The sequence below is a fragment of the Pistacia vera genome, unplaced genomic scaffold (assembly GCF_008641045.1).
Source record: "Pistacia vera cultivar Batoury unplaced genomic scaffold, PisVer_v2 Contig333, whole genome shotgun sequence".
NCBI classification, from domain to species: Eukaryota; Viridiplantae; Streptophyta; class Magnoliopsida; order Sapindales; family Anacardiaceae; genus Pistacia; species Pistacia vera.
Window position 1 is genome coordinate 1,027,722 of NW_022196150.1, and position 24,721 is coordinate 1,052,442.

At 36.3% G+C, this 24,721-nt stretch overlaps 1 protein-coding gene across 3 annotated transcripts in view; it reads left to right on the forward strand.

The window, feature by feature from the left end:
• Positions 1 to 8,185, forward strand: part of LOC116137720 — a 50,046-nt gene extending 41,861 nt beyond the window's left edge. Inside the window, exons 1-5 of one of the 3 annotated variants that reach the window (XM_031423408.1) lie at positions 3,523 to 3,673; positions 4,978 to 5,152; positions 5,613 to 6,579; positions 6,670 to 6,886; positions 7,361 to 8,185. In XM_031423408.1, the coding sequence (XP_031279268.1) occupies positions 6,119 to 6,579; positions 6,670 to 6,886; positions 7,361 to 7,774 (1,092 nt within the window). In that variant the 5' untranslated portion in view covers positions 3,523 to 3,673; positions 4,978 to 5,152; positions 5,613 to 6,118 and the 3' untranslated portion in view covers positions 7,775 to 8,185. Of the gene's footprint in view, positions 1 to 3,522; positions 3,674 to 4,977; positions 5,153 to 5,612; positions 6,887 to 7,360 lie in introns of those variants that run through there. The other 2 variants (XM_031423405.1, XM_031423407.1) reach the window with 2 other exon arrangements.
• Positions 8,186 to 24,721: the final 16,536 nt, after the last annotated feature.

Below are 24,721 nucleotides of genomic sequence, written 5' to 3' on the forward strand. Positions count from 1 at the left end.
GGAGAGTTGTTTGACCAACCTACATTTTATTGGAGCATCATTGGAGGATTGCAATACCTAACACTGTCCAGGCCTGACTTAGCCTTCACGGTGAATAAATTAAGTCTGTTTCTTCAGCATCGAACTATAGCACATTGGGTAGCATGCAAGAGGGTGTTGCGGTACATTAAAGGAACTCTGAACCATGGCTTGCCATTTACAAAACATTCACATCTAGAGCTAGAAACCTATGCCGACGCTGACTGGGCAAGTGATATTAATGACCGTAGATCTACTAGTGGCTATGCCATCTTCCTTGGTAACAATCTTGTTCAATGGAGTTCCAAAAAGCAGAAAGTAGTGTCCCTCTCATCCATAGAAGCTAAGTATAGGTCACTCAATTAAGCTACCATAGAGTTGTCTACAACAATTATTTCAAGAGTTGAATGTTAATATCAAGCATGCTCCTGTGATCTAGTGCGATAATATGAGTGCAGGGGCTCTCTCTCCTCAAATCCTGTTTTTCATGCCTGTACTAAACACATAAAAATTGAGGTTCACTATGTGAGAGAGCTGGTTGCAAGGAAGGCTATAGCAGTGCAGTATGTTGCGTTTGAGTACCAAAAAGCAGATATTCTGACCAAACCTTTATCTGGAGCAAGGTTTCAAATGTTGAGGGATAAGTTGAATGTAACTATAGAATTACTTGACTTAACTGACTGAGAAACAATGCAGTAGAAGCACAGCAGAAAACTGACTAAGAGAACAATGCAGAAGCTGAATGTGTTAGTAGAATGATATAACAGAACATGTAGAAGTAAAATGCAGAAAGCTGAATGTGCTAGTAGAATTTTTTTTTTTTTTTTTTTTTTTTTAAAACTGACTAAGAGAAAAATGCAGAAGCTGAATGTGTTAGTAGACTGATATAGTAAAAAATGCAGAAGTAAAAGAAGGTAGTAATCAAAAGAGAGAAGTCTAGTTTAAGAGGGAATATTAGATAAAGTGTAGAAGAATTTCCTTGTATGTTAGAATGAGGTTTATCTAGAATGTTAATAGAGAAGTTTTGTTTAAGAGGGAATATTAGATAAAGTGTAGAAGAGTTGAGAAGTTTAGTTTCAGAGGGAATATTAGATAAAGTGTAGAAGAGTTGTCCTGTATGTTTGAATGGGGTTAATCTGTAATGGTGTAAAGAAAGGGGGTTTACTTTGTAATGGTCCAAAGAAGATCAAACGCAACGTTTTAGAGTCTTGTCTGTTCAAAACGCTGTGTTTTCTACATTGTTCACCAACTATAAAAGAGTTGGTACTTGTCTTCTTCAATAACAGAAAAATCACACTTCTTTTTCAACAGAATTTTATTTCTTCAGTTTTTCGTTTCAGTTACAGCTTAATCACCAATATCTTTCAGTTTGGGTGATTGCATTTTTTATTTATTTATTTTAACATGATTTTAGTGTTTTATTCATGTTTTTACTAACCTTTTTTTTTCATATAGGCAAATCTTGGGTAGTGGACCGTCCAAGTGTTGGAGTTGTCGACTACTTCAGCATTAATGGGTAACGGAGACGCACTGGGGGGTCCCGCTGCTCGGTCAGTGGGCGGGTGCCCTGCTCCCCGGTGTGCGGGCGGGGGTTGCAGGGGCAGCGCCCCCGAGCCTGTAGGCGGTTTTGGGCTTTTCCATGTATAACCGCTGTAGGATTTCTTTTAAGTTATTAATTCCTTTTTTGGGTTAGGCTTAGGAATAGGAATCCTTGTAAAACTAGGTTTTAATCTCTTAAACCTAGTATATAAACATACTTTTCTCTTGTTATGAGTGTTAGAGCAATTCATTCATTGTAAACGAGAGAGGTGAGACATATTGCAATAATATTAACTCAGCTGGACGTAGCCTACATTGGGTGAACCAGGGTAAATCGCGCGTATTATTTTTCTTTGTTTACTGTTTGATTTGTTTTACTATTATATTTTATTCCTGTTGTTGTCTCTATTTCGTTCACACTTAACATGGGGCTTCGCAATGGTCGTTGCCCATGAATATTATCAGTAAAGCATAAATAGGTCAAAATAAAATTAGAGAAATACAATCTAGGTCTTTCACTTAATATTATTTTACAAGGAGATATTAAAGATACTGTTGAATAAACCAAAGCATGTTTCATAATTTGGAATAGAATATTTTTTATTAAGAGTAAACAACTTTTTCCCACCCAAGGTTTGTAAAGTGAAGTTTCATCTTTTGCTGCTACACCAACAAAAAATAAATAAATGAATTTATATATAGACAGTTGAGGTTCGACATAAAGACTAATTGGGCTCTTCTTAAGAGCAATTAGGTGAAATTATCTCCGTTCAAAAATTTCCCGAAGACAACAGAAAACAAATGGCTCTTTATCTTCTAGTGTATTTGCAGATCATTCTCTTGCTATCGCCTATCAAAGCATCACATCAAAAATGCCAAGATATTTATGGTAATTTCCGCATATGGTATCCCTTTGGAATAGGAGAAGGCTGCTACTTTAATAAGTGGTTTGAAGTAACTTGCGACAACTCTTCTGACTCTCCAAGAGCTTTCTTAACTAGCATCAATATGGAACATACAGTTTATTTTCGAAGGGTTTCCAATATTATTCAAGCCAAAGGACTGTTGTCAACACTGATGGAAATATTTTAAATGACAGCCAGAAATTTCTTCAAAAACTGTCAGGCAGTCCCTTCATCATTTCAAAGACCTACAATATGTTAATCGCCTTCGGTTATGATCCATTGAATACCAGCGGTGAGTGCCACTCTTTCTGTAACTGTGATATTAATAAACGATATAGCTGCTGTGACTTGTGGTGCAGGCTTTCTCCAAATCAAACGTTTAATGGTGGAAACATATTAAGCAATTTTCCCCAGCTTCAGGGATGCACCAAGTCGCCCTTCATGGCTGACAAAGAATGGCTCGAGGCGGACTACCTATTCACAAATCGTTCTGGTTCTGTCTTGAGGGATAAAGTTGTTCCTGTAAGCCTCGGCAAATTGTAATGAGGATAAAATATGTTTAACACAATTAAACTCTGGCGATTATTATTGTGTTTGCGATGACCAAAGGTCAGATTACCACCAAGGATGTTCAGGTACAAAAATCCTTCCACTTTGTTTTCGAAACTTTCATGCATAATCAAATTGCAGAAGGGAAGATTAATCTTTTTTGTTCTTTAAATTAATTGTACAGGTGACTTGATTTGTATTACAACGAGAAATAGTAATTGCTCTAAATGTCCTGATGGTTATAGTCTTTTTCCTTATAAGACATTTCAAGAATTTCGGTGCTCCTTGTAATACCCCCCCTTTTTTTTTAATGGAATTTTATTAAATTTTATTTTGTGATTCTGGGGAGTAAAGTGTAATAATTTGAAAGTTTTGGAGAGTATTAAACTATTAATATCCGAAAAAAGTGGGGGCTACATAAACTTTTCAGATATTTTAATAAACAGTAACCATTCAAACAAAAGGAAAACGGAGATGAACAAGGAAAAAGAGAGAAGAAAAAAGGAGAGAAACAGGAAGAGAAAGAAGGGAGAGAAAGACAAAAACGAGAATAGAGAGAGAGAGAGAGAAGAGAAGAGGGCGGTGGAGGTGGCTGGAAAAGTGGCCGGCGGTGAGCAAAACGCCGTTGATCGGAGAGTGGAGGAAGATCAAGCACATGGGAGGTGAGTAAAGCATGATATTTCCCTTTTTGGTGATTTATGATTCAGTTGGTTTAAAGAATCTCTTTGGATTGTTTAGTCTATGATTTGGTATAAATTCATGAAAACAAAACTGAAATGTGGAGATTAATTGCAATAATTTAGGTAGCTAGAGCATATATGTTGTTCTTAAACCCAATTTGTTCTAGATGTGAATTTGGGTATGGAGGGTTACACTGTGAAGCCTGACCATTTGAATATGTTGTTTTAGACTTCTTGAGGAGTGTTTGAAAAATTATGTCACTCAAAAATTCGAATTATTGAATTTTTTATAGATTTTTGAATTCTGCCCTGAAAATTCTAGAATTTTCGTTTTCTGCAGATCATGTATTTTTGGAAAATGATTTGATGCATCTATTCTTATCCAAATGGAGTGATTTTAAATTCTGGTGAATCCTATATGTGTCTAGTTTAATTCTGGAGAGTTTCATGAGGTTTATATTAAGGGCTGAATTGTTATGAACTTTACAAGTCAGGAACCTCAATTCTGGAAACAGTTGGCAGATTTGAATGAGTTGAAAGAAAATTGTGTTTTAAATAGTTATTGATTCTAGAATGACTTGAGAAAATTATGGGAACAACTTATGTGTCTCTAGAATGCTCCATTAAAATTATGGCTTAAATTGATGAATGAAATTTTTATGAAAAATCCGAGAGCGACTGATGTTCGGTTATGAGACAGTTTTGTTAAAGAAGAAGTTAGGTTAATCTTTTGGTGTGTGAAGTGTCCAATGATTTTAATATTGAGGTGTTACCTTAGGGGGACTTAAGTATGGAGGATTTATTGGATTTTGTATATAGGGAGGCAAGCGGGGGCACTGTTAGAGGATTTCAATCTTTTTCGACTTAAGGGTCTCTAAAATGTGAGTGGAAAAATCTAAACCCTAAATGCTTATTTATACTTGTTTATTGTTTTAAATTGCCTAATATGCTCAATTTCTTTCTATAAATAAGCTTTATTGCAATGTTATTGTTGGAAATTGTTGATTGACACGAGAAAGATGAAATTTTGATGCTTTTGGGCAACAGTTTGAAAAGAAATGAAAATGGGTTGAAATTGTTAGATTTGAAAACATTTGAGAACTTGCATTTATATTTTTAGGTTACATGAGATGTTATGAAATTATTATATTTTATGAGAAAAATGTTTTGAGAGTATGTATGAGATGTTAGTGGTTTTCAAACCACCCTACGTAGTACCCATCCCCTTCATGATATTGATTTGATTCTACGCATGCGTATGATTGATGATTTGCTGGCCCAAGTAGGTTGAATGCCCGAGCTAGGCAGATATCGCTACACATGATTTGATTTGCCGACCTAAATGGGTCGAAGGCCCGAGCGAGACAGATATTGCTACACAGGATATGGTTGTGCATACGCTGAAAAGTTTAAATCAACTACTGAAAAGAAATGCTCAAGTCAAATTTTCGATAATCATAGGTATGCATACACTGTTAACAATTTTTTTTTTTTTTTTTATTTAGTTATTAATCAAAATATTGTTCTATGCACTTGATCTTGCCTCATCATGTTTTAATGATTTTATAAACTCAAGTATAATAGCAACAGTGAGTAGAATGAGCATTAAAGCATAAGTTATATATTCTGAGAATTCTGTAATAACAATAATAAGAAAAGCTACCAAATGTGGGGCTTTTTATGAATTAATTATATTGCTTTCATACCTTGGCGTGTGATTGTCAAAATGTTAGTATCTAGTTTGAGTTTACTGCAGAGATAAATTGTGAGTGTGAAAATGTTTAGTATCTAGTTAAAGGAGTTTGGCTTGAGGCTAGGAATTGGGTTATTTGCCTTATAATTTAACTTTCTAATTGATTGGTCATTGAGGATATGTTCTCATAGATATTCTTTACGTACTTATTTTCTTTGCTGACCTCAGGGTGAAAATGCTGGTGGAGGTAATAATAGTGGAGATGATTACATAGAATATGCAGATGAAGGTTACGTTCATGAGGATTTTTGGCAGACTGGAGACCGGGTGGTCCCAATAGCAGGTTTTCTGGGCGTTCTTTTTTAAACATTAGAGATAAACTTCTTCCTAATGGGTCTGGACAGCAGCCAAACCATCCATTGAGAATCAATAAGTCTCAAGTCTGATTACCAACATATAGGGCTCGTAGACGGAACAAGGCACACTTGGTGAAATTAGCACCAGACTTGCCTCCTGTTAATCTCCCACCATCTGTTCGAATAATCTCACAGTCAGCTTTCAAAAGTGTCCAATGTGGATCATCTGCTAATGTTTCTGTCACTGGCAGTGGTGTTGGCTGTTCTGAACAAAAAAGTACAGCTCCTCTAATATCTCATCTTGTAAGGTTGGGAACTCCGCATTTAATAAAAACTGGAAGAGATAAAAGCAATTTAGTGAAAGAAAATGTCAGAAATATGCACCTAGAAGAATCTCATGTTGTTGAGGACGAAAGAGTTGCTGAGTCAGATCTTCAGATGCATCCTTTATTGTTCCAGGCCCCTGAAGATGGACGTCTGCCATATTATCCTCTGAACACTGGCACTGGTACTTCCAGTTCTTTTAGTTTCTTTTCAGCAAATCAGCCCCAACTTAATATGAGTCTTTTTCACAATCCCTGCCAAGTCAGTCATGTTGGTTGTTTTAATGAATCTTTGAAGACCAAAGAGTCCTCCAATACAGCGTCATCTGCCATTGATTTCCACCCACTTCTGAAAATAAGTGAGAATGCAAATGGTGACTCAGTGACTGCACCCTCAACTGCAAGCAAATCTAATGAGAAAGCTAATGACCTGGACTTGGAGATCCATCTAAGTTCTTCATCCACAAAGAAGAGAGCTTTAGTAAGCAGGGATATGACCACACAAAATCTTATGCGGTCAGCAAATAATGCTATAAACTCTGGACAGGGAACGGAAACTCAACATACTAACAATTTACATTACTGTTATGGCGAAAATTATGGCAGGTACGTTTTAAGTGGCCAATTGTCAGATTTACCAAGCACTAGAAACATTGATGATATCGGTGATCATTCCAATCCTGGGATTGTGATGGAACAGGAAGAATTAAGTGAGTCTGATGAAGAAATCGAAGAACATGTTGAGTTTGAGTGTGAGGAGATGACTGATTCTGAAGGGGAGGAGGGTTCAGGCTATGAACAAATTCCTGAGATGCAAGAAAAGGTGGCTTCAATATTTCTTTATATCTTTATTATGTTACTTTCGAGTTCTAAGAAGGGTGCAGTATTTGTGCTGAGACTAACGTATTTTCACTTTATTTGTCATGGCTTCATTAGTGTCCCTGTTTATACATTTTGCGTTGAAGATTTTGTCATTTTTGGGGAAATGCTAGAACTATTTTATTGTGGTAAAACAGATTTTTGCAGCAATCTATCAACACTTCTCTGTAATTCTCTTATGCCTGAATTTTCAGTCCTCTTGCACACTAAATGTGCCAGTGATAATGAGACATCACTGATTTTTTTGTTATATTAATTGTGGTTGATCTGGTACCTTGGTTTTCATTGTTTTCCTTGGTTTCTTGACTAGTCGATGAATACTTATACTCTTGGTCGATGGTGAAGTTAATGATTTCTGAATTCTGAGCTGTTGTATACTAGTTTCTGCTTTCACTTGTGATTTTTTGCTTGTTCATAGGAGGTCTGTGGTATTTTGGAGGAACATGCGAGAGACCGAGATAGTAATGATCAAAGACATGAATCAAGGAGCCCTTCTTTTGCTCAGGGCAGTGTTTTGGTCCCCAGAAACGCCTCTCCTTTCTTAAAGCTGGGATTGATAACCATGGGGAAGGATACTACAAGCAGTTCATGGTTAAGTTTAAATTCATGTGCACCGGGTCATCCTGCACGCACAAAACATAAGAATACAGAGGGCACAATCAGTGAAGCCCCTTCTGCTAAAGATATTGCTTCTCCTGCCAACAGATCCTTCAAGAAGACAACTCCTACCACGAAAAAGGTTGCAGAACAGAAGGATGCCACAGACATGGCCCAACAACTCAGCCTGAGTCCCACTGTGAGGAAGCCAAGGAAGCGTACATTGCCAAACTAAAACAAGTTTGAATATTGGAACAACTACGAGAACCTCCACCGTAAGGTTAAACAAAGCTGTTTGGGTACCGTGTACTGGTTTTTGTTGTCATCTTTCCCAATTAGCAAATGAGTAATTGGTGGCGAAGTCCAAGTACTTGAAGAGGCAGAGATAATTGATCTCTTTTCACCAACTTCTGTTGATTTATTGGATTCATATAACTGCTAACTAGGTTATAAAGAAGCTCTTCTTCTTCTTTTTGTCTTCTTGTGAATATTATTATTATTTTATTTTATTTTATTTTGAGTTTTTGAGGGATAAGTCAAAAGTAAATGTGATGAGTGAAGAAAATGTACAGACTTACATTTTGCTTGTAAATTCTGCATTAGTAGTCCCATTTTTGTTGGCCTGAAATGAATTCATCTTGGAAAATCTTTTGCAAGACTCTTCTGATAGTACAAAATTGGTAACCCAATTTATCTGTTTTGGCAATGAAAAAATAACTGCAGGACTTAAAAGTGAGTGGTAGCTGTTGCACTCGAGTTTTGGACCATAACCAATCCTTATAATATGTTGGAAATGTGAGAAAATGAGTTTTGATAATTATATTCAATAGCAAGAAAATAAGAAGCAACCTCAGAAGAACCAACACAACAACTATTGAAATGAAAAGTGAATGTTCTGAAACCCAGACCAGGCAGTCGAACTGGTTTGACCGGGTTTTGTTGGAATTTTCGGTTTAAAAAGAGTAAAAAAAAACCATGATTTTACGTTGGATCGTTTCAAACCGTTGTTAGACCGTTTTACTGTAGCAAACCGACAGTCCAATCAGTATAACAAATAAATTCAGTCCACGTCCAATCCGGTCCACTGACAAATTACAAATTAAAAATTTGAAAAAAACCATAAAGTCAAACCTCCAATTTTTTTAATCCATTTCTATTTGCTTTTGCGGTTCAGCTGTCTGCCACTTTGCTAATTTGAAATTTGCTTTTTCTTCAAGTCTACACTCTTCAACTCTTCAACCTTTTCAATCATTGCTATCTCCTCCTCTTCAATCAACCTCTTCAGGCTCCAGTCCAGTCCTCCTCCATTCGTGATCTCCTTCAAGCTTCAGCTTCAACCTTCAAGTCTTCAAGTTTTCAACCTCTTCAATCATTGTTGGTCTGCTATTCTACTTCTTCCTTGCCGTGGCTGGTCTGCTACACTACAGTTTCGTCACTTGTCAGTCGTGACTTCAACTTCAGTTCAGAGTCTTCATTCTTCAACTTCAAGTCTTCAACGGTTCAACCTCTTCAATCATCGTCGTCGCCATCTAAAAGCCTACTTCTTGCTTGCCGTTGCTGGTCTGCTACATTAGTCAGTCACTACTTCAACTTCAGTTCAGATTTCAGCCTTCACATCTGCCGTCGTCTGCGAGCTGCCGTTTGCCGTCGACCAAGTAACAAACTACTGTAAGAGACTAAGAGTCATCTTATCTTTCTCAGTCTTATATTGCATATCATGGTTCATAATATTGTATTATTGTGATGTGAAATTGTGAATCACTGAATCTGTCAATTTAAATTTTGAAACTCTTAACACTGGTTTCTTATTGTGAATCTGGAACATGCCTTTAACATAATGTCAAACCTCTACAATTATTACATGCAATCCTTTTGATTAACCATTACGATTCTCTTTGCTTCCAACAATGATCATCTAATATAAACTTTTCCTTCAGACTGAAGATATACAGCAGTTCAGTTTTGGCTTTTGTGGGGATTGGTTTTCTTTTTATGTTGTGATGGGTGATGTGTTCCATGGCTGCTGGCAGATCAAATCTTTTTGGTTTCAACTTTTTCCCTTCACTTGCTGTGAGCTGTTGCTGAATTTGTTTGTGGTTGGGTTGGTGGAATGGATTGATATCGCATAATTTTGTATGTTGGTTGGTGGATTGGTATTTTGATATTTTGTAATTTTGTAATTCTGATGCTTGATGGATTCATATTTGATAGTACTTTGTAATGCCTTTAATGATATTTGAAACTTTAGACTTGAGGATTGAATTTGTAAACATTAACTATCAAACTTTGATGGTTTTATTATTATTGCATGGTTGGTTTGATGGTTTTTAGATTTTAGTTACATAAAAAATCTAGATTTTTAAAGTTTTTTTCCTTTTTGCTGATGTCATCAAGTTGACATCCCGTGAAAACTGGGAACCGGGCCTTTGGCCAAGTCGATTCCCGATCCGGTTTTCAGAACATATTGAAAACTATGCAAAATTTCTTATTGTCAAACTTCTCATTTGAAGAGAGTCATTCATACAATAAATGGAACAAGGGTATTTAAGTAAATATTCATTAACCTATCATATTATAAAATCTAAAAAAAAAGTTCAATAACGGCTAACTAAAGGTAGGAGGATTTTTATCATTTCTAAAATCTCAAGGGAACCTTGTTGTTGATTTTACCTCAGGGGGTTCAAAAAACAAAAAAACCACTTAATCAATCTAGTGTAAACAAAATAATCAAATATTAGAATTAGAGGTTTAACATCTTGACAATTGATGACATGTTTGACTAGGGTTTTGATAGATTATAAAAAAAAATGCTTACCCATCTCAATGGGTAAATGTTATTATTCTTTTAGTTATGTAACATTCAAGGAAAAAAAATTTTTAACACTATTTTAGTATTTTATGTGTATTTTACTAATTTTTTTTTTTTTTTTTCATGGAGGCAAATCTTGAGTCACGGATCGTCTGAGCACAAATACCTTCGTTCAATTCACGATTTTTCTTACATGGATTTCATAGGAAACAAAAGGGGGAATGACATTTTCCAACCCAAGGTTTGGCAAAACAACACTTTTCCACCCGCCAAGTTTCAAAATGACATTTTCCCACCTTTCATCAGATTTTGTTAATATTTGACTGAAAAGACAAAAATACTCATAAATAGTTTATTTCTTAATTAGTTTATTATAAATTAAAATTTAGGTATGTCAAAGTCTTTACTCAATTATTTATTAGTTCAAATGTAAAGATATATTTTTCCCTTTATTTATTTAATTAATTAGGCATATTGATTTTCTATGTTAATTATTAAAAATGAAAAACATTGTATTATGAAAAACATTTTAAATTTAATAGATTATTGAATAATAGTGATGAAATATTTGATGACATTATAAATAAATAAATAGTAAGGTCATTTAATTTCAAATAATTTTACAGCATTAGTCCTAAACTTTTTAGTTGAGGTTAACTATTTTTTTTTTTTTGGGGGGCTTTTTAATATTTGACTTTTTGGCTAATTAAAAAATTACAAAGTCAAATATTTAAGGGTATTATCATATTTTCAGTCAAATATTAACAAAAAAACATAATAGAACCTAACGGATGGTGGTAAAATGTCATTTTGAAACTTGAAAGGTGCGAAAGTGTTGTTTCGCGAAACCTTGGGTGGAAAAATGTCATTCTCCCTAAACAAAATGATAAACATATCGGTTCAATGTCAAACTAACTACTTCAAGAACACGCATCCATATATAGTGCAATGCTTACAGATTGCCTAAATATGGTTTTGATTGATTTGAATTTATTTGTGAGAAGTTGGTTTGGGTAATGGCACTTTTTATTTATTTATTTTAACACTATTTTGGTGTTTTATTCATGTATTTTACTATTTTTTTTTTTTCATGGAGGCAAATCTTGAGCCACGAACCGTCTGAGCACAAATACCCTCGTTTAAAAGCATATTTTTTGTGTAGAAAGTTTCAATTCAGGATTTTTAGTTACATAGATTTCATAGTAAACAAAATTATAAACATATCGGTTCAAAGTCAAAATGACTACTTCAAGAACACGCATCCATAAACGGGTTATAAAAATGTAACCAATTTAGGGGTTTGAACTCAACATTATATTTAGTCTAATAGTCATTAACACGATCAACTTGTACATTGGAAAGTTTAAACTAGTTATCAATATATTATATATCTCTCGTAGGTTTTACTAGACCCTATTATCAAATTCAAAACAATTTCTTCCGCATTTGCACCTACTCCAAAGACTTCTGCAACTATTAATTCTTCTCACTGATCAAATACTTGGCTTTGTGGATTGAATCTTGCTAACTTTTCCAGAGAAAGGTGAGGGTGGGGCAAAGAAATTAATGACAGAATTCAAGAGCTGTAACCCATAAATATTATTCAAGAAAGTTATGCAAATGATAATATATTACTATTGCATGCAACTAATACAGCACAAGCTAGGAATTAAATAACGGACCCTAAATATTTTATGGCTTAATTAATCACCCTAAGATCGATATGATATACTAACAAAAATCACTGTAGGGTTCTAAACTAATAAGAATCCTTTTATTGTTAAATTTGAGGTGTTAAAATAAATGATAAGATGGCAATTGAGTAATATTTACTAACTCATAACAGTATAAATTTTAACGGTTCACTAGTAGTTCATTAACAGTAGGTGACTTTTTGTTTTTTTAGAAACTTTAGGGGGTGTTTTGGTTAATATATCATACTACAGGGGGTTATGGTTGCTTTAACTGGGATTTCGCTAATTTGGGAAGTTCTTTTTTACTATTGCACGCACCGACATCTTATGTATTAACCAAGTTAGCAAAACGTATTTCATTATTTCTTATATCATAGTTTATTAACATCTTTTGTAACTCAACGATTTATGTTAAATTATTGTATCCTTGTTATAATTTAGTGGTGCTATTCAGTAATAATTCAAGAAAGATAAAGTGGAGAAAATAAGTAAAAGGGATGAAAGTGAGAGAAGTGAGAGGTGCTTGCGATAATCTTGCATGGAATTTAAGAATGAAAGGGATGGTTTTTTTTTTTTTTTTTTGGGGGGGGGGGGGGGGGGGGGGTGGTTTGTGGTTCACCTTTTTATAATATTCCCCCTTGGACATCCACCATTTACAAATAATTATATTTACCCTTACTCAATAAAAACCCAGTGAGAAAAGACCTAAGAAAAGAAATACAACTCCACAATAAAGTTGGATGTGCTTCATATTGCCTCATTGAACACCTTGTCAGGAAAACCCAGTATGACAAAACCTGATCAAGGAAAATAGAGTACAGTGCACATATGTTCAGTACAATAAACTGTTCTTAAAAAAAACTCCCCCTAATTGATGATTCTCTTGATCAATGCTCCCCCTCATAATGATAGAGTTAGTTTAGTAACTTATTGAGCCACTGCATACCGATCTTATACACTAACTTTTAAAATGTTGATGTCAGTAAGGCTTTAACGAATAAATCTGCAAGATTATCATTGGAGTGTATTTGTTTGACATCAATCTCTCGATTTTGCTAGAGTTCGTGTGTGTGAGTTCGCGTGTGTAAAAGAACTTCGGTGAAATGTGCTTGGTTCTGTCTCCTTTAATATATCCTCCCCTGACTTGAGCAATACATGCCGCATGTTCTTCATTTATAATTGTGGGAGCATCTAAGGTACATGACAATTTGCATGTACTTTTAATATGATGGATGACAGATCTTAACCATACGCATTCTTGGCTGGCTTTGTGAAGCGTAAGTATCTCGGAGTGGTTGGAGGAAGTGGCAACCAATGCTTGTTTTGTTGAGCGCCTTGATGTTGTAGTACCATTATAAGTTAAAACATATCCCGTTTGCGAGCGGGCTTTGAGGATAAGAAAGGTAGCTAGCATCTGCATCCAACTAATTTAGGATCATTATCAGACTTCCTTGTATAAAATAATCCCAAGTCTTTTGTTCCACTGAGGTAACGAAAGACATGTTTGATCCTATTCCAATGTCAGCAAGTTGGTGCAGAGCTAAATCTTGCCAACAGATTCACTGCAAATGTTATGTCTAGTCTCGTACATTGTGCCAAATATAATAATGCTTCTATTGCATTTAGATATGGTACTTCAGGACCAAGTATCTTTTCGTCGTCTTCTTTAAGACGAAATGGATCATTTTTAGGATCAAGAGACCGAACTACCATTAGGGTACTTAAGGGGTGAGATTTATCCATATTAAATCATTTAAAGATCTTTGTAGTATAATTTGATTGATGGAGCAAAATTCCATCTAAACAATGCTCGATCTGCAAACCGAGACAAAACTTTGTTTTCCCGAGATCCTTCATTTCAAATTCTCTTTTTAAGTACTCAGTAGCTTTTGTGACCTTTTCAGGAGTTCCTATTAAGTTCATGTCATCAACATATACTACCTTTTTTAGATGAGGAGAGAATGAGGAGAAGAGTCGAATTATTGAGTGTTGAATCGAAGAGAGTTGAACAATGGAATTTTAGGAATTAGGGATATAGCTAAAAAAATTTAAATTTTTACGGGTACCTGGTGGTATACCCAGTCTGCCCGTTTAGAAAATGGGTATGGTCAGATACGGGTCCAAAAAAACGAGTCTAAAATAGTGGACCTGTGCCCTATATTGTTTACTCAGGTATGGGTCGACCCGCTACTCCAGACTTGTTTTGCGAGGTTTAATCTTGGGGAATCAAGGTTTATGGATCAAGTAATTTTTGTAATTCTGCTGCGTAAATCGATCCGTAAACCTACCAGCATTGATGCATGATCATTAGCGTGTTTTAAAAAACTTTAGTGTAGTCTGATACTATATAACCTTGTTTTAGAACTTTAATTTTATGTATTTACGCTTTTAGAACTCATTTGGTTGTATTTCAGGATTTGGATTTCTATGCAATTCATGTTAATTTCCTTTTTAATTATGTTTTTAAAATTGGAATCTTACAAAATATTTCTAAATACTCACCCTCCTCTTGGAATCCTAAGTCCCTCAGAACACTCGGATCTAATGGGATAGAGTTACTTGAGAGTAGATCTGGCAAAATGGGTCCATACCTGCAGGTGGACCTGTACCCGTCAAATATATATAGGGTACAAGTCCACTCTGAAGGACTTGTGAAAATTAGACCCGTGCCCGACCTAACCCGTTTTTGAAATGGGTGGACCAAGTATAGCTGTCAGTAATCAGTATCCGCATAATTAGAAAAAATTAATTTTAATAAAAAACTTCAGGGAATTTAAAATAAAAAATGAAATAACTTTTATTTAGCAATTTCCGATTGGGTCACTGATAGTGCTTTAGAATTCATTGACATTCGAAGTCTTCATATGCGTGGATTCATCAAACCCAGATACACCCAAATTTATCTTCCTCCCTACCACTTCCTCCACAGCTCCATCCAAATTTTGCTATCTTTCTTATCATCATCAACTCATATTTTCTCCCCATTACTTCTTTCACGACTCTCCACACTAAATAATTTTTTTTATTATCTTCCTTAATCACCAAATTTTTTTTATCTTCCTTATAACCTCCACGCAGCAGCCAGGAACATCGGTGAGGCAAGCCACAAAGCCATAAGTGGCCAAGATTCTGTCAACCATTAAGGCTATAGTGCAATGTTCTTCAAAGCCGATCAAAGGTCACCATTCCGTCCCAATCCCATCTCAATTCGTCCACACAAACTCAAATAGCCAGCAAAAATTCAAATCAAACCAAACAAAACGGTAGGTGCTGGCTAGATCTGGCCAGCAATGATGCTCTCATGGCGGCACTTGTAGCCATGGGCGACGAGATAATAAAGAAAATGGAAACAAAATGAGAGAAGAAGAAGAAGAGAGAAGAAAAAGAAAAGTTACGAGAAGAAGAAATAAATTTAGGGACTTGTTAAGTAAACAGTAACGGGTACTCGTGGGTCTACCTATACCTGCATAAGCCGTTTAGAACAAACTTGTTTTGAGCCCGTATCGGTTGGTCCTATACCTGCTAGGCCCAGGCTGTGCCCAACCCACCCACCCATTTTTTCAGGTCTACCCGAGAGGGGGCGTGACAGGTCCAGTCAGCAACCAAACCATTCATTAAAAACGACCAAGTCTCAAGTCCGTTTACCACCATATAGGGCTCGTAGACTCAACAAGGCACACTCACCAGATTTTCCTCTTATTAATCTCCCACCACCTGTTCGTATAATCTCATAATCAACTTTCAGAAGTGTCCAACGTGGATCATCTGCTAATGTTTTTGTCATTGGCTGTGGTGTTGGCTGTTCTGAACAAAAAAGTACAACTCCTCTTATATCTCATCTTGTAAGGTTGGGAACTCCGCATTTAATAAGCAAAGTATTCAACTAGGTTGAAGACAAAAACTAGAAGAGATAAAAACAATTCAGTGAAAGAAATTGTCAGAAATCTACACCTAGAAGAATCTCATGTTGTTGAGGACGAAAGAGGTGCTCAGTCAGATCTTCAGATGCATCCTTCATTGTTCTAGGCTCCTGAAGATGGATGTCTTCCATATTATCCTCTGAACACTTGCACTAGTGCTTCTAGTTCTTTTAGTTTCTTTTCAGCAAATCAGCCTCAACTTAATCTGAGTCTTTTCCACAATCCCCGCCGAGTCAGTTGTGTTGGTTGCTTCAATGAATCTTTGAAGACCAAAGAGTCCTCCAATACAACGTCATCTGCCCTTGATTTCCACCCACTTCTGAAAAGAAGTGAGAATGCAAATGGTGACTTAGTGACTAGACCCTCAACTGCAAGCAAATCTAATAAGAAAGCTAACGAACTGGACTTGGAGATCCATCTAAGTTCTTCATCCACGAAGGAGAGAGCTTTAGGAAGCAGGGATATGACTACATAGATTCTTATGTGGTCAGCAAATAATGCTATAAACTCTAGACACAGAACAAAAACTCAACATACTAACTATATGCATTATCGTTATGGCGAAAATTATGGCAGGGCCATTTTAAGTGGTCATTTGTCGGATTTACGAAGCACTAGAAACATTGATGATATCAGTGATCATTCCAATCCTGGGATTGTGATGGAACAGGAAGAATTAAGTGACTCTGATGAAGAAATTAAAGAGCATGTTGAGTTTGAGTGTGAAGAGATGACTGATTCTTAAGGAGGGGAGGGTTCAGGCTATGAACAACTTCCTGAGCTGCAAGAAAAGGTGGCTCCAATATTCTTTTGCATCTTTATTCTGTTACTTTTGAGTTCTCAGAAGTGCGCATTATTTGTGCTGAGAATTGTTATGCATAAAATGATGTGCTGATATCATCTCCACCAATCAAGAATCAAAAGACTTCTCCACCAATCAGGACTCAACAGACTTCTCCACTAATAAGATCTTAGCATGCATCTCCACCGACCAAGATTCACCAAGCACTTGAAGACAAAACTATATTAGCTGTCTGATTCCTAAATCGACTCAGACGAATGTTTTGTGCAGACAAATGCCGCAATTTCATTAAATTTAAGAATATGGATGAAAGCTCTCAACGAATTAGAATGAAGGAAGATTTTCGTCAAATTGGGGTAACTTATAAAAACATTCATTACATTGAACTGAAAAGAGTATAAATAGGCAATTCTCTACTCCTCATAACAGAGGTTGAACACACTTATTTTACAACAAAAATAGCAAATACACACTACTAGAAAGAGACTGGCTTGTCATTCTCTTAGAACACTTCAAGTCTTGTAACCTTGAGAAATCATTCTCTTTGTATTCTTTAGCAATGATAAAAAAGAAAAACATAAATATAATCACAGTGAACGTAGGATTTGCTCATAGCATTTGAAGTATTCTAAAAATTTCTCTTGTCAATTTGTTATTTACGTATTAACAAACAAGTATCATTACTACACCACAAACATTCTCCATAATCATCTCACATAAAACTTCTTAGCATTCTACACGTGCATAGTCGTTGCTGTCAAAATCACGCCTCAACAAGAATAACTTATTTCCACTTTATTTGCCATGGCTTCATTAGTGTCCTCATTTATGTTGGAGTTGTCGACTACTTCAGCATTAATGGGTAACGGAGACGCACTCGGGGGTCCCGCTGTATAACCGCAGTAGGATTCCTTTTAAGTTATTAATTCCTTTTTGGGTTGGGCTTAGGAATAGGAATTCTTGTAAAACTAGGTTTAATCTCTTAAACCTAGTATATAAACATACTTTTCTCTTGTTATGGGTGTGAGAACAATTCATTCATTGTAAACGAGAGAGGTGAGGCATATTGCAATAATATTGACTCAGCTGGACGTAGCCTACATTGGGTGAACCAGGGTAAATCGCGCGTATTACATTCTTTGTTTACTGTTTGTTTTGTTTAACTATTATTATTTTGTTCCTGTTGCTTCTCTATTTCGTTCAATTGGTATCAGAGCAAGGTTCTATTAGATCGTGATTTAGAGATGGCGGGATCAAAGGTTGAGATTGAGAAGTTCGACGGCAAACGCTTCGAGCTTTGGAAACTGTGGATGGAGGATCTACTCGTTGATAGGGATCTGTGGGGTGCAATTGTGAATGATAGGCCGACAGTCGGGACTGCCGTTGTTACAACGAGTGAAACGTCTGGAACTGGAGTGTCAAGTACGCTTGGGTCTAATCCTGCTGAAGGAGAATTATCAGCGACAGATCATGCCGCACTTGCTGAATGGGACAAGATGGATCGGAAAGCCAGAGGTTTGATTCGCATCTGTCTTGAGGACTATGTTCTAACAAATGTGATGGATCAGGATACAGCTAAGGGTTTATGGCAGAAACTGGAAAATATGTATCTGAGTAAGTCTTTGGTGAACGTGTTGTTCCGTCGCAAGAAGCTTTACAATCTCCGTATGCATGATGGGGATTCTGTTGCTGCACATCTGGATGAGTTTAATACTCTGGTGAATCAACTGCTGGCTGTGGATGTACAACTCACAGAATCTGAGAAAGTGGTAACAATGTTATGCTCGATGCCTGATACGTGGGAAAAACTGATTGTTGCGATTGGTGGTGGAGGATTGACACAGATGTCGTGGGAATCTATATGTTCTACATTGTTGGCAGAGGATATGCGGCGAAGAGGTTCAGAGGGTTCGTCTAGGGATGCTTTAACTACTAGGGGACGAAACCTTGATAGGAATTCTAATAAGTCTGGCGACAGGGGAAAGTCACGAGGAAGATCTAAAAGCAAGGATAAAAGTAAGATTAAATGCTGGAGATGTCAGGAATTTGGGCATTTTAAGAAAGACTGCAGAAACAAACCGGTGAAGGGGAAGGAAGCTGAAACTTCGTACAAACGGGAATCAAATGGTGATATGTATGTGGCTGCTGCATGTATGGCTGGATCAGACCAATCGGTTTGGTATGTTGATACTGGTGCGTCGTTCCATATGACACCTCACAAGGAATGGTTTTGTGAGTATGAGACATACAATGGAGGAAACGTTNAAGCATAAGAATTAGTAAGAAAAGGGAAGCACACCTAGATGTAAAAGGTAAGTGGTGTGTTAACAAATATGTTTAAATAAAGATCAAATAGTACATTTAGAATGAAACAGATCATTCCTTACTGAGCGATTAGCGCTCACCCTTTCATTGTTGATTGCTTTGCAGGTAGACTAGAAGCGAGGGATGCTAGAGACAGCGGGACTACACGTGAGGGGAAATGATTTATTGTCATCTAGATGTTTTTATCTTGATATAAATAATGTAAATGATAAATATTTGTGAAATACCTCTGGAAGCTTCCACCCTATAAATATGTTTTGATTGTGTAATTTCTTAAAGTTTGTAAATTATAAGTTTGGATCCTGCGTGACATTTTATATGCATGTTTTGGATATTATTATTATTATCCTTATACAGATTTTTTCTAAATACAACTCGTTCTCCAGACATGTATCCTCGGGATTCTCTTTGAGGGATATTCAGAGGATACCTGACTGGAGGGGGGTTTTACATTCTGTCACCGCGACGAAACTGTCCAGCAGCTTCCTGTGGCTTCAACACCTCTTCGCTGCGGCGAAGATTCTTCTTCGCCCCGGCGAAGCATGGAATACTGAACTTCTTCTATTTCAACTAATTTCAGGGCAAGTATTCAACACACCACTCAAACAAAGGTCAACCAAACAATAATACCAAGAAACCAACTCAAATAAGAGCAAAAGAAGAAACAATAACTACGTACCTCAAGTGGGGCGTTACATTCTCGCAGATTGAGGGTGTTGATTATTGTAGATTTTCTCTTATGTGGCTAAGTTAACATCAATCAAGTATGTTCTATCTATTGCTGCTGCGTATGATCTTGAAATTGAGCAACTTGATGTAAAGACGGCATTCTTACATGAAGATTTAGAGGAGGAAATTTACATGAGGCAACCTGAAGGGTTTGTATGTAAAAGGAAGGAAGACTTGGTGTGTAGGTTAAGGAAGCCTTTGTATGGGTTTAAACAATCACCAAGGATGTGGTACCAAAAGTTCGACTCCTATGTTCTTCAGCATGGTTTTAGCTGCAGCAACGTGGATCACTGTGTGTACCTAAAAAGGTTAGAAAATGTCTTTGTTATTTTAACCTTATATGTAGATGATATGTTGCTGATAGGGAATAGCAAGGAGTTGATAAATTCTGTGAAGGGTTTGTTGGCTGCACAATTTGACATGAAGGATCTTGGGGCTGCAAATTTTATTTTGGGTATGCAAATTACTAGAGATTATCAGAGTTGTAAATTGTGGTTAGGGCAGAGAGAGTACACCGAGGAGGTGTTGAAGAATATGACTTCAACAGTGAAATTGTCTACTGATCAGTGTCCTAAGTCTGAGGAAGATGCTAAAGAAATGACACATGTGCCATATGCGAGTACTGTAGGTAGTTTGATGTATGCCATGGTGTGCACGCGACCTGATATTGCACAAGCAGTGGGAGTTTTGAGTCACTTTATGTCAAATCCTGTTAAGGAGCATTGGAGTGCTGTAAAGAGGGTTCTTAGATATCTTCGTGGGACCTCGGATTTATCATTATGTTAGGGAGGCATGGCGACTGGGGATGAGCTAGATGTGATAGGTTTTGTGCATGCAGATTGGGGAGGTGATCTCGATAGTAGGCGTTCCACAAGTGGGTATGTATTCTCTTTATTTGGTGCTGCTGTTTGTTGGATGAGTAAAAGGCAAAGTACTGTGGCTTTGTCATCAACTGAGGCAGAATACATGGCATTGACACATGCTGGCAAGGAAGCTATGTGGCTTCGAAGATTGAGTTTAGAGCTTGGTTTCAAGCTTGATGCTGTGAAGATTGGGTGTGACAATCAAGGGGCTATTTACTTAGCTAAGAATCATGTCTTTCATTCGCGATCAAAACACATTGACATACAATACCATTTCATCAGGCAAAAGGTGGAGGAAAAATTGGTGTTGTTAGAGAGTGTTGTTAGAGAAGGTTAATACACTAGTTAATGCTGCAGATTTTCTTACCAAGGCTGTGAGCTTAGCAAAGTTTACATGGTGTGTTGATGAGGTAGGCCTTCATTGTGTGAAGTATTCCCCAAGTGGGAGAATGTTGGATTTGTCGATTACTTCAGCATTAATGGGTAACGGAGACGTACTCGGGGTCCCGCTACCTGATCAGCGGGCGGGTGCCCCGCTAACTCCCCCGTGAGTAGGTAGAGGTCGCGGGGGCAACACCCCAGAGCTTATAGGCGGTTTTGGGCTTTTCCATGTATAACCGCTGTAGGATTTCTTTTAAGTTACTAATTCATTATTAGGTTAGGCTTAGGAATAGGAATCCTTGTAAAACTAGGTTTAGTCTCTTAAACCTAGTATATAAACATACTTTTCTCTTATTGTGGGTGTGAGACCAATTCATTCATTATAAACAAGAGAGGTGAGGCATATTGCAATAATATTGACTTAGCTAGACGTAGCCCACTTTAGGTGAACCAGGGTAAATCGCGCGTGTTATTTTCTTTGTTTACTGTTTGATTTGTTTTACTATTATATTTTGTTCCTGTTGTTGTCTCTATTTCGTTCAATAAGGAGAATATTTCATCTTTTTTTATTTCTTGTATTATTCTCATTATGCACATAAGGAGGAACCGTATGAGATGAAAGTCTCATGTATGTTTCTAGAACGAAGAATTCCTTGCATCAATGACGACTATAACTGATGTCAACTCAATCCAAAGGAAATTATGCAGAACCTTTATGAATCTATTATGAAGCTAGGCGACTAGAAAAGGGGAATTGGACTTCCAGCTTGATTTGGATTAAGAATGATGCATTTGCTGTGTGAGAAACATGCAAAGTATTCTGATATTTTTCTTACATGTTTTCACCACATTGTTATTAGTGTCATGCTTGCTTGTTCTTCAACAATCAGTCTAGATTTTCAGGCTAATGGAATTTATGTTCCCAGTAATAAGGTACATTTTCTTCTTGGACAGTAGCATAGTGAAAACTTTATCTTGCGAGGCAGGGCAGAAACAAGCGATCAGAACTTGAGAAAATATGCTAATATCTGAAAGCAAATCAATGAATAACAAATAATAAAAATAGTATAATTCAATCTTAAAATTGTCTTTGGGTGTTGGAACTCAATCATGTACCAAAATGGAGTTCAACACTTTTAGTTTTCGAAAATCATATCAAACATTTTATAAGCTTCGTGACCAATGTTATATCCTAGGAAAACACATTTATAAGCTTTGGGGGCAAACTTATCTTTATGTGGATGTGTGTTGATAGCAAAACATATATATCCAAAGGTTCTGAGGAAAAAATAATCTAGAGGTTTACGGAAAAGTATTTCATAGGGGATTTTCCATTTGAGAACAGGAGTGGACAACCTGTTAATGATATATGTAGCTGTGAGTATGACTTCCCCCAAAAAAATACTTAGGTAGAGCTGATTGAAACATAAGGGATCGAGCTACTTGAAGCAAATGTTTATGTTTCCTTTCAACTAATCCATTCTACTGGGGTGTATAAGTGCATAATCTTTGATGTAAAATGCCATGTACAAGGAAAAGACTATGACAATCTTTGCTAAGAAACTCAGTTCCATTATCAGTTCGGATTTTTTTAACTGACAAGGAGAACTGATTTTTAATCATTCTAAAAATTGTGGTCAATATATGAACTACTTGACTCTTATGATTTAAAAGAAAAGTCCAAGTAGCCTTACTGAAATCATCAACTACAGTAAAAAAATAATATGCACCTGTAAATGTAGCTACTTTATAGGGTCCACAAATGTTGATATGAATCAATTCAAAAGTTGTGTGAGAATGAGTTGTGCTAGGATAAAAAGGTAATCGATGTTGTTTCGACACAAGACAAACATCACAAATAAAAGTAGCAAAATCAGAATGCTTGATAACATAAATTTTATTAAGAATATCATGTGATGGATGGCCTAATCTTTGATGCCACAAAGTCGATGTTGGAACATTATTAGTGACAAAACAAAAAGTGTTACAAGTATGTGTTGTAGCAAGTAATTCAAACCTAGATACAAACTGTGAAGAAAAAATGTTTTAATAGTTTCTATTGTCAAAGAGGATTTATCTAGAATGTATAATCTTCCCACTAACTTGCCAACTGCCTATACTGCTTCAGTTTGCAGGTCCTATGAGAGACAGTGAGTAGGATAAAAAACAAACTTGATGAGTGCGGAATCTGAAAGTTTATTTACTGAAAGTAAGTTGAACTTAAAATTTGGAATACGCAAAAGACTCATTAAGTGTTAAAGCTGGCTACAAAACGACTTTTCCTATGTGTTGGACAAAATTAATTGATCCATCTGGTAAGTATATAGGTGTGGGTTTATGAATTGAATTATAGGTTTTAAACAAGGCAAGATCATTACACATATTACTCGAGGCTCCTATATCCATAATCCAAGATCTTGAATCTAACAATTCAATCAAACTTAATGCTTGTGTTAGACCAATACCTGCAAAGTCAGAAAAATGAGCAAAATCGATTGTAGAGCCATCAACTGACGCTTTCCCTTTCATAAGCTTGGCCAACTCTTGCTGGATTAATTTTAATATTGTTGTATCCCACTTAATTCCAGTATTACCTAGTTCTTTCTCAACTTCCAGAGGTGTATAAGTCATATTTGCATAAGTCTTGTGTTGAGTCTTTCCCTTTTGTTCCTTAAATCTTTGTACCAATCTGGATAACCATGAAGCTTGAAACAAGTCTCCTTCGTATGTCCATCATTATTGTAGAAATCACAATGCCTCTCTAACTTTTTAACCATATCCTTCCTCTTGTATCCTATCTTGGCAATAGCTTCTTTCTTAACACCTTATGCTTTTACAAACATAGCACTATTCTCAAGATTATCTGCTAATGCTACATGTACCTGTCTTTGCTTTTCAACTCACAAGATCATTGAATATGCCTTGTTAATGGTGAGTAAGGGATCCATAACCAAAATCTGATTTTGAACATGATCATAACTATCATTCAATCCCATAAGGAATTGCATCAAATGATTAAAAGAAGTCATCTCTGTCGCTGATTTACTTGCTCCACAACTACACTGTGGTACAGGCATTAAACATGTCAATTCATCCCATAACTTCCTAAGCTTTGTGTAATATTGTACTACCGACATATTTCCTTGATTATTGAACTGATATCCCTTTGTATTTGATATAACAAAGGTCCATTACATATTCACCAAACCTTTGTTCCAATTCCTTCCACAAATCTTTAGATGAGGTTGTATACAGGAAAGCTTCAACTATCTCTCGTGAAATCGAGTTCAAAATCCAAGAAGTAACCATGCAATCTACCCTCCTCCATTGCTCAATTCTAGAGAACTTTCATCAGGCATTTTACATTTTCATTAATAAACCCTAACTTCACTTTGGCTCCTAGTGTAATTTTCATCGAACGACTCCAAGATAAGTAGTTCTTATCCATTAGTGGAGATGAAACAAGAATCATTCCTGGATGATCAGAATTTTGCAGATACAGAGGATCTCTGCTTCATATGTTGTCTCCACTTCCTACTGAATCAAATTCCATCGCTTTTTCACTTCAAAAATTCGAGCTCCTTATATTAGGTTCCATGACGACCAGAAGCAAGAGTATATCACAAAAGTAGAAAAGCAATGGATTTGTAAAGGACCTA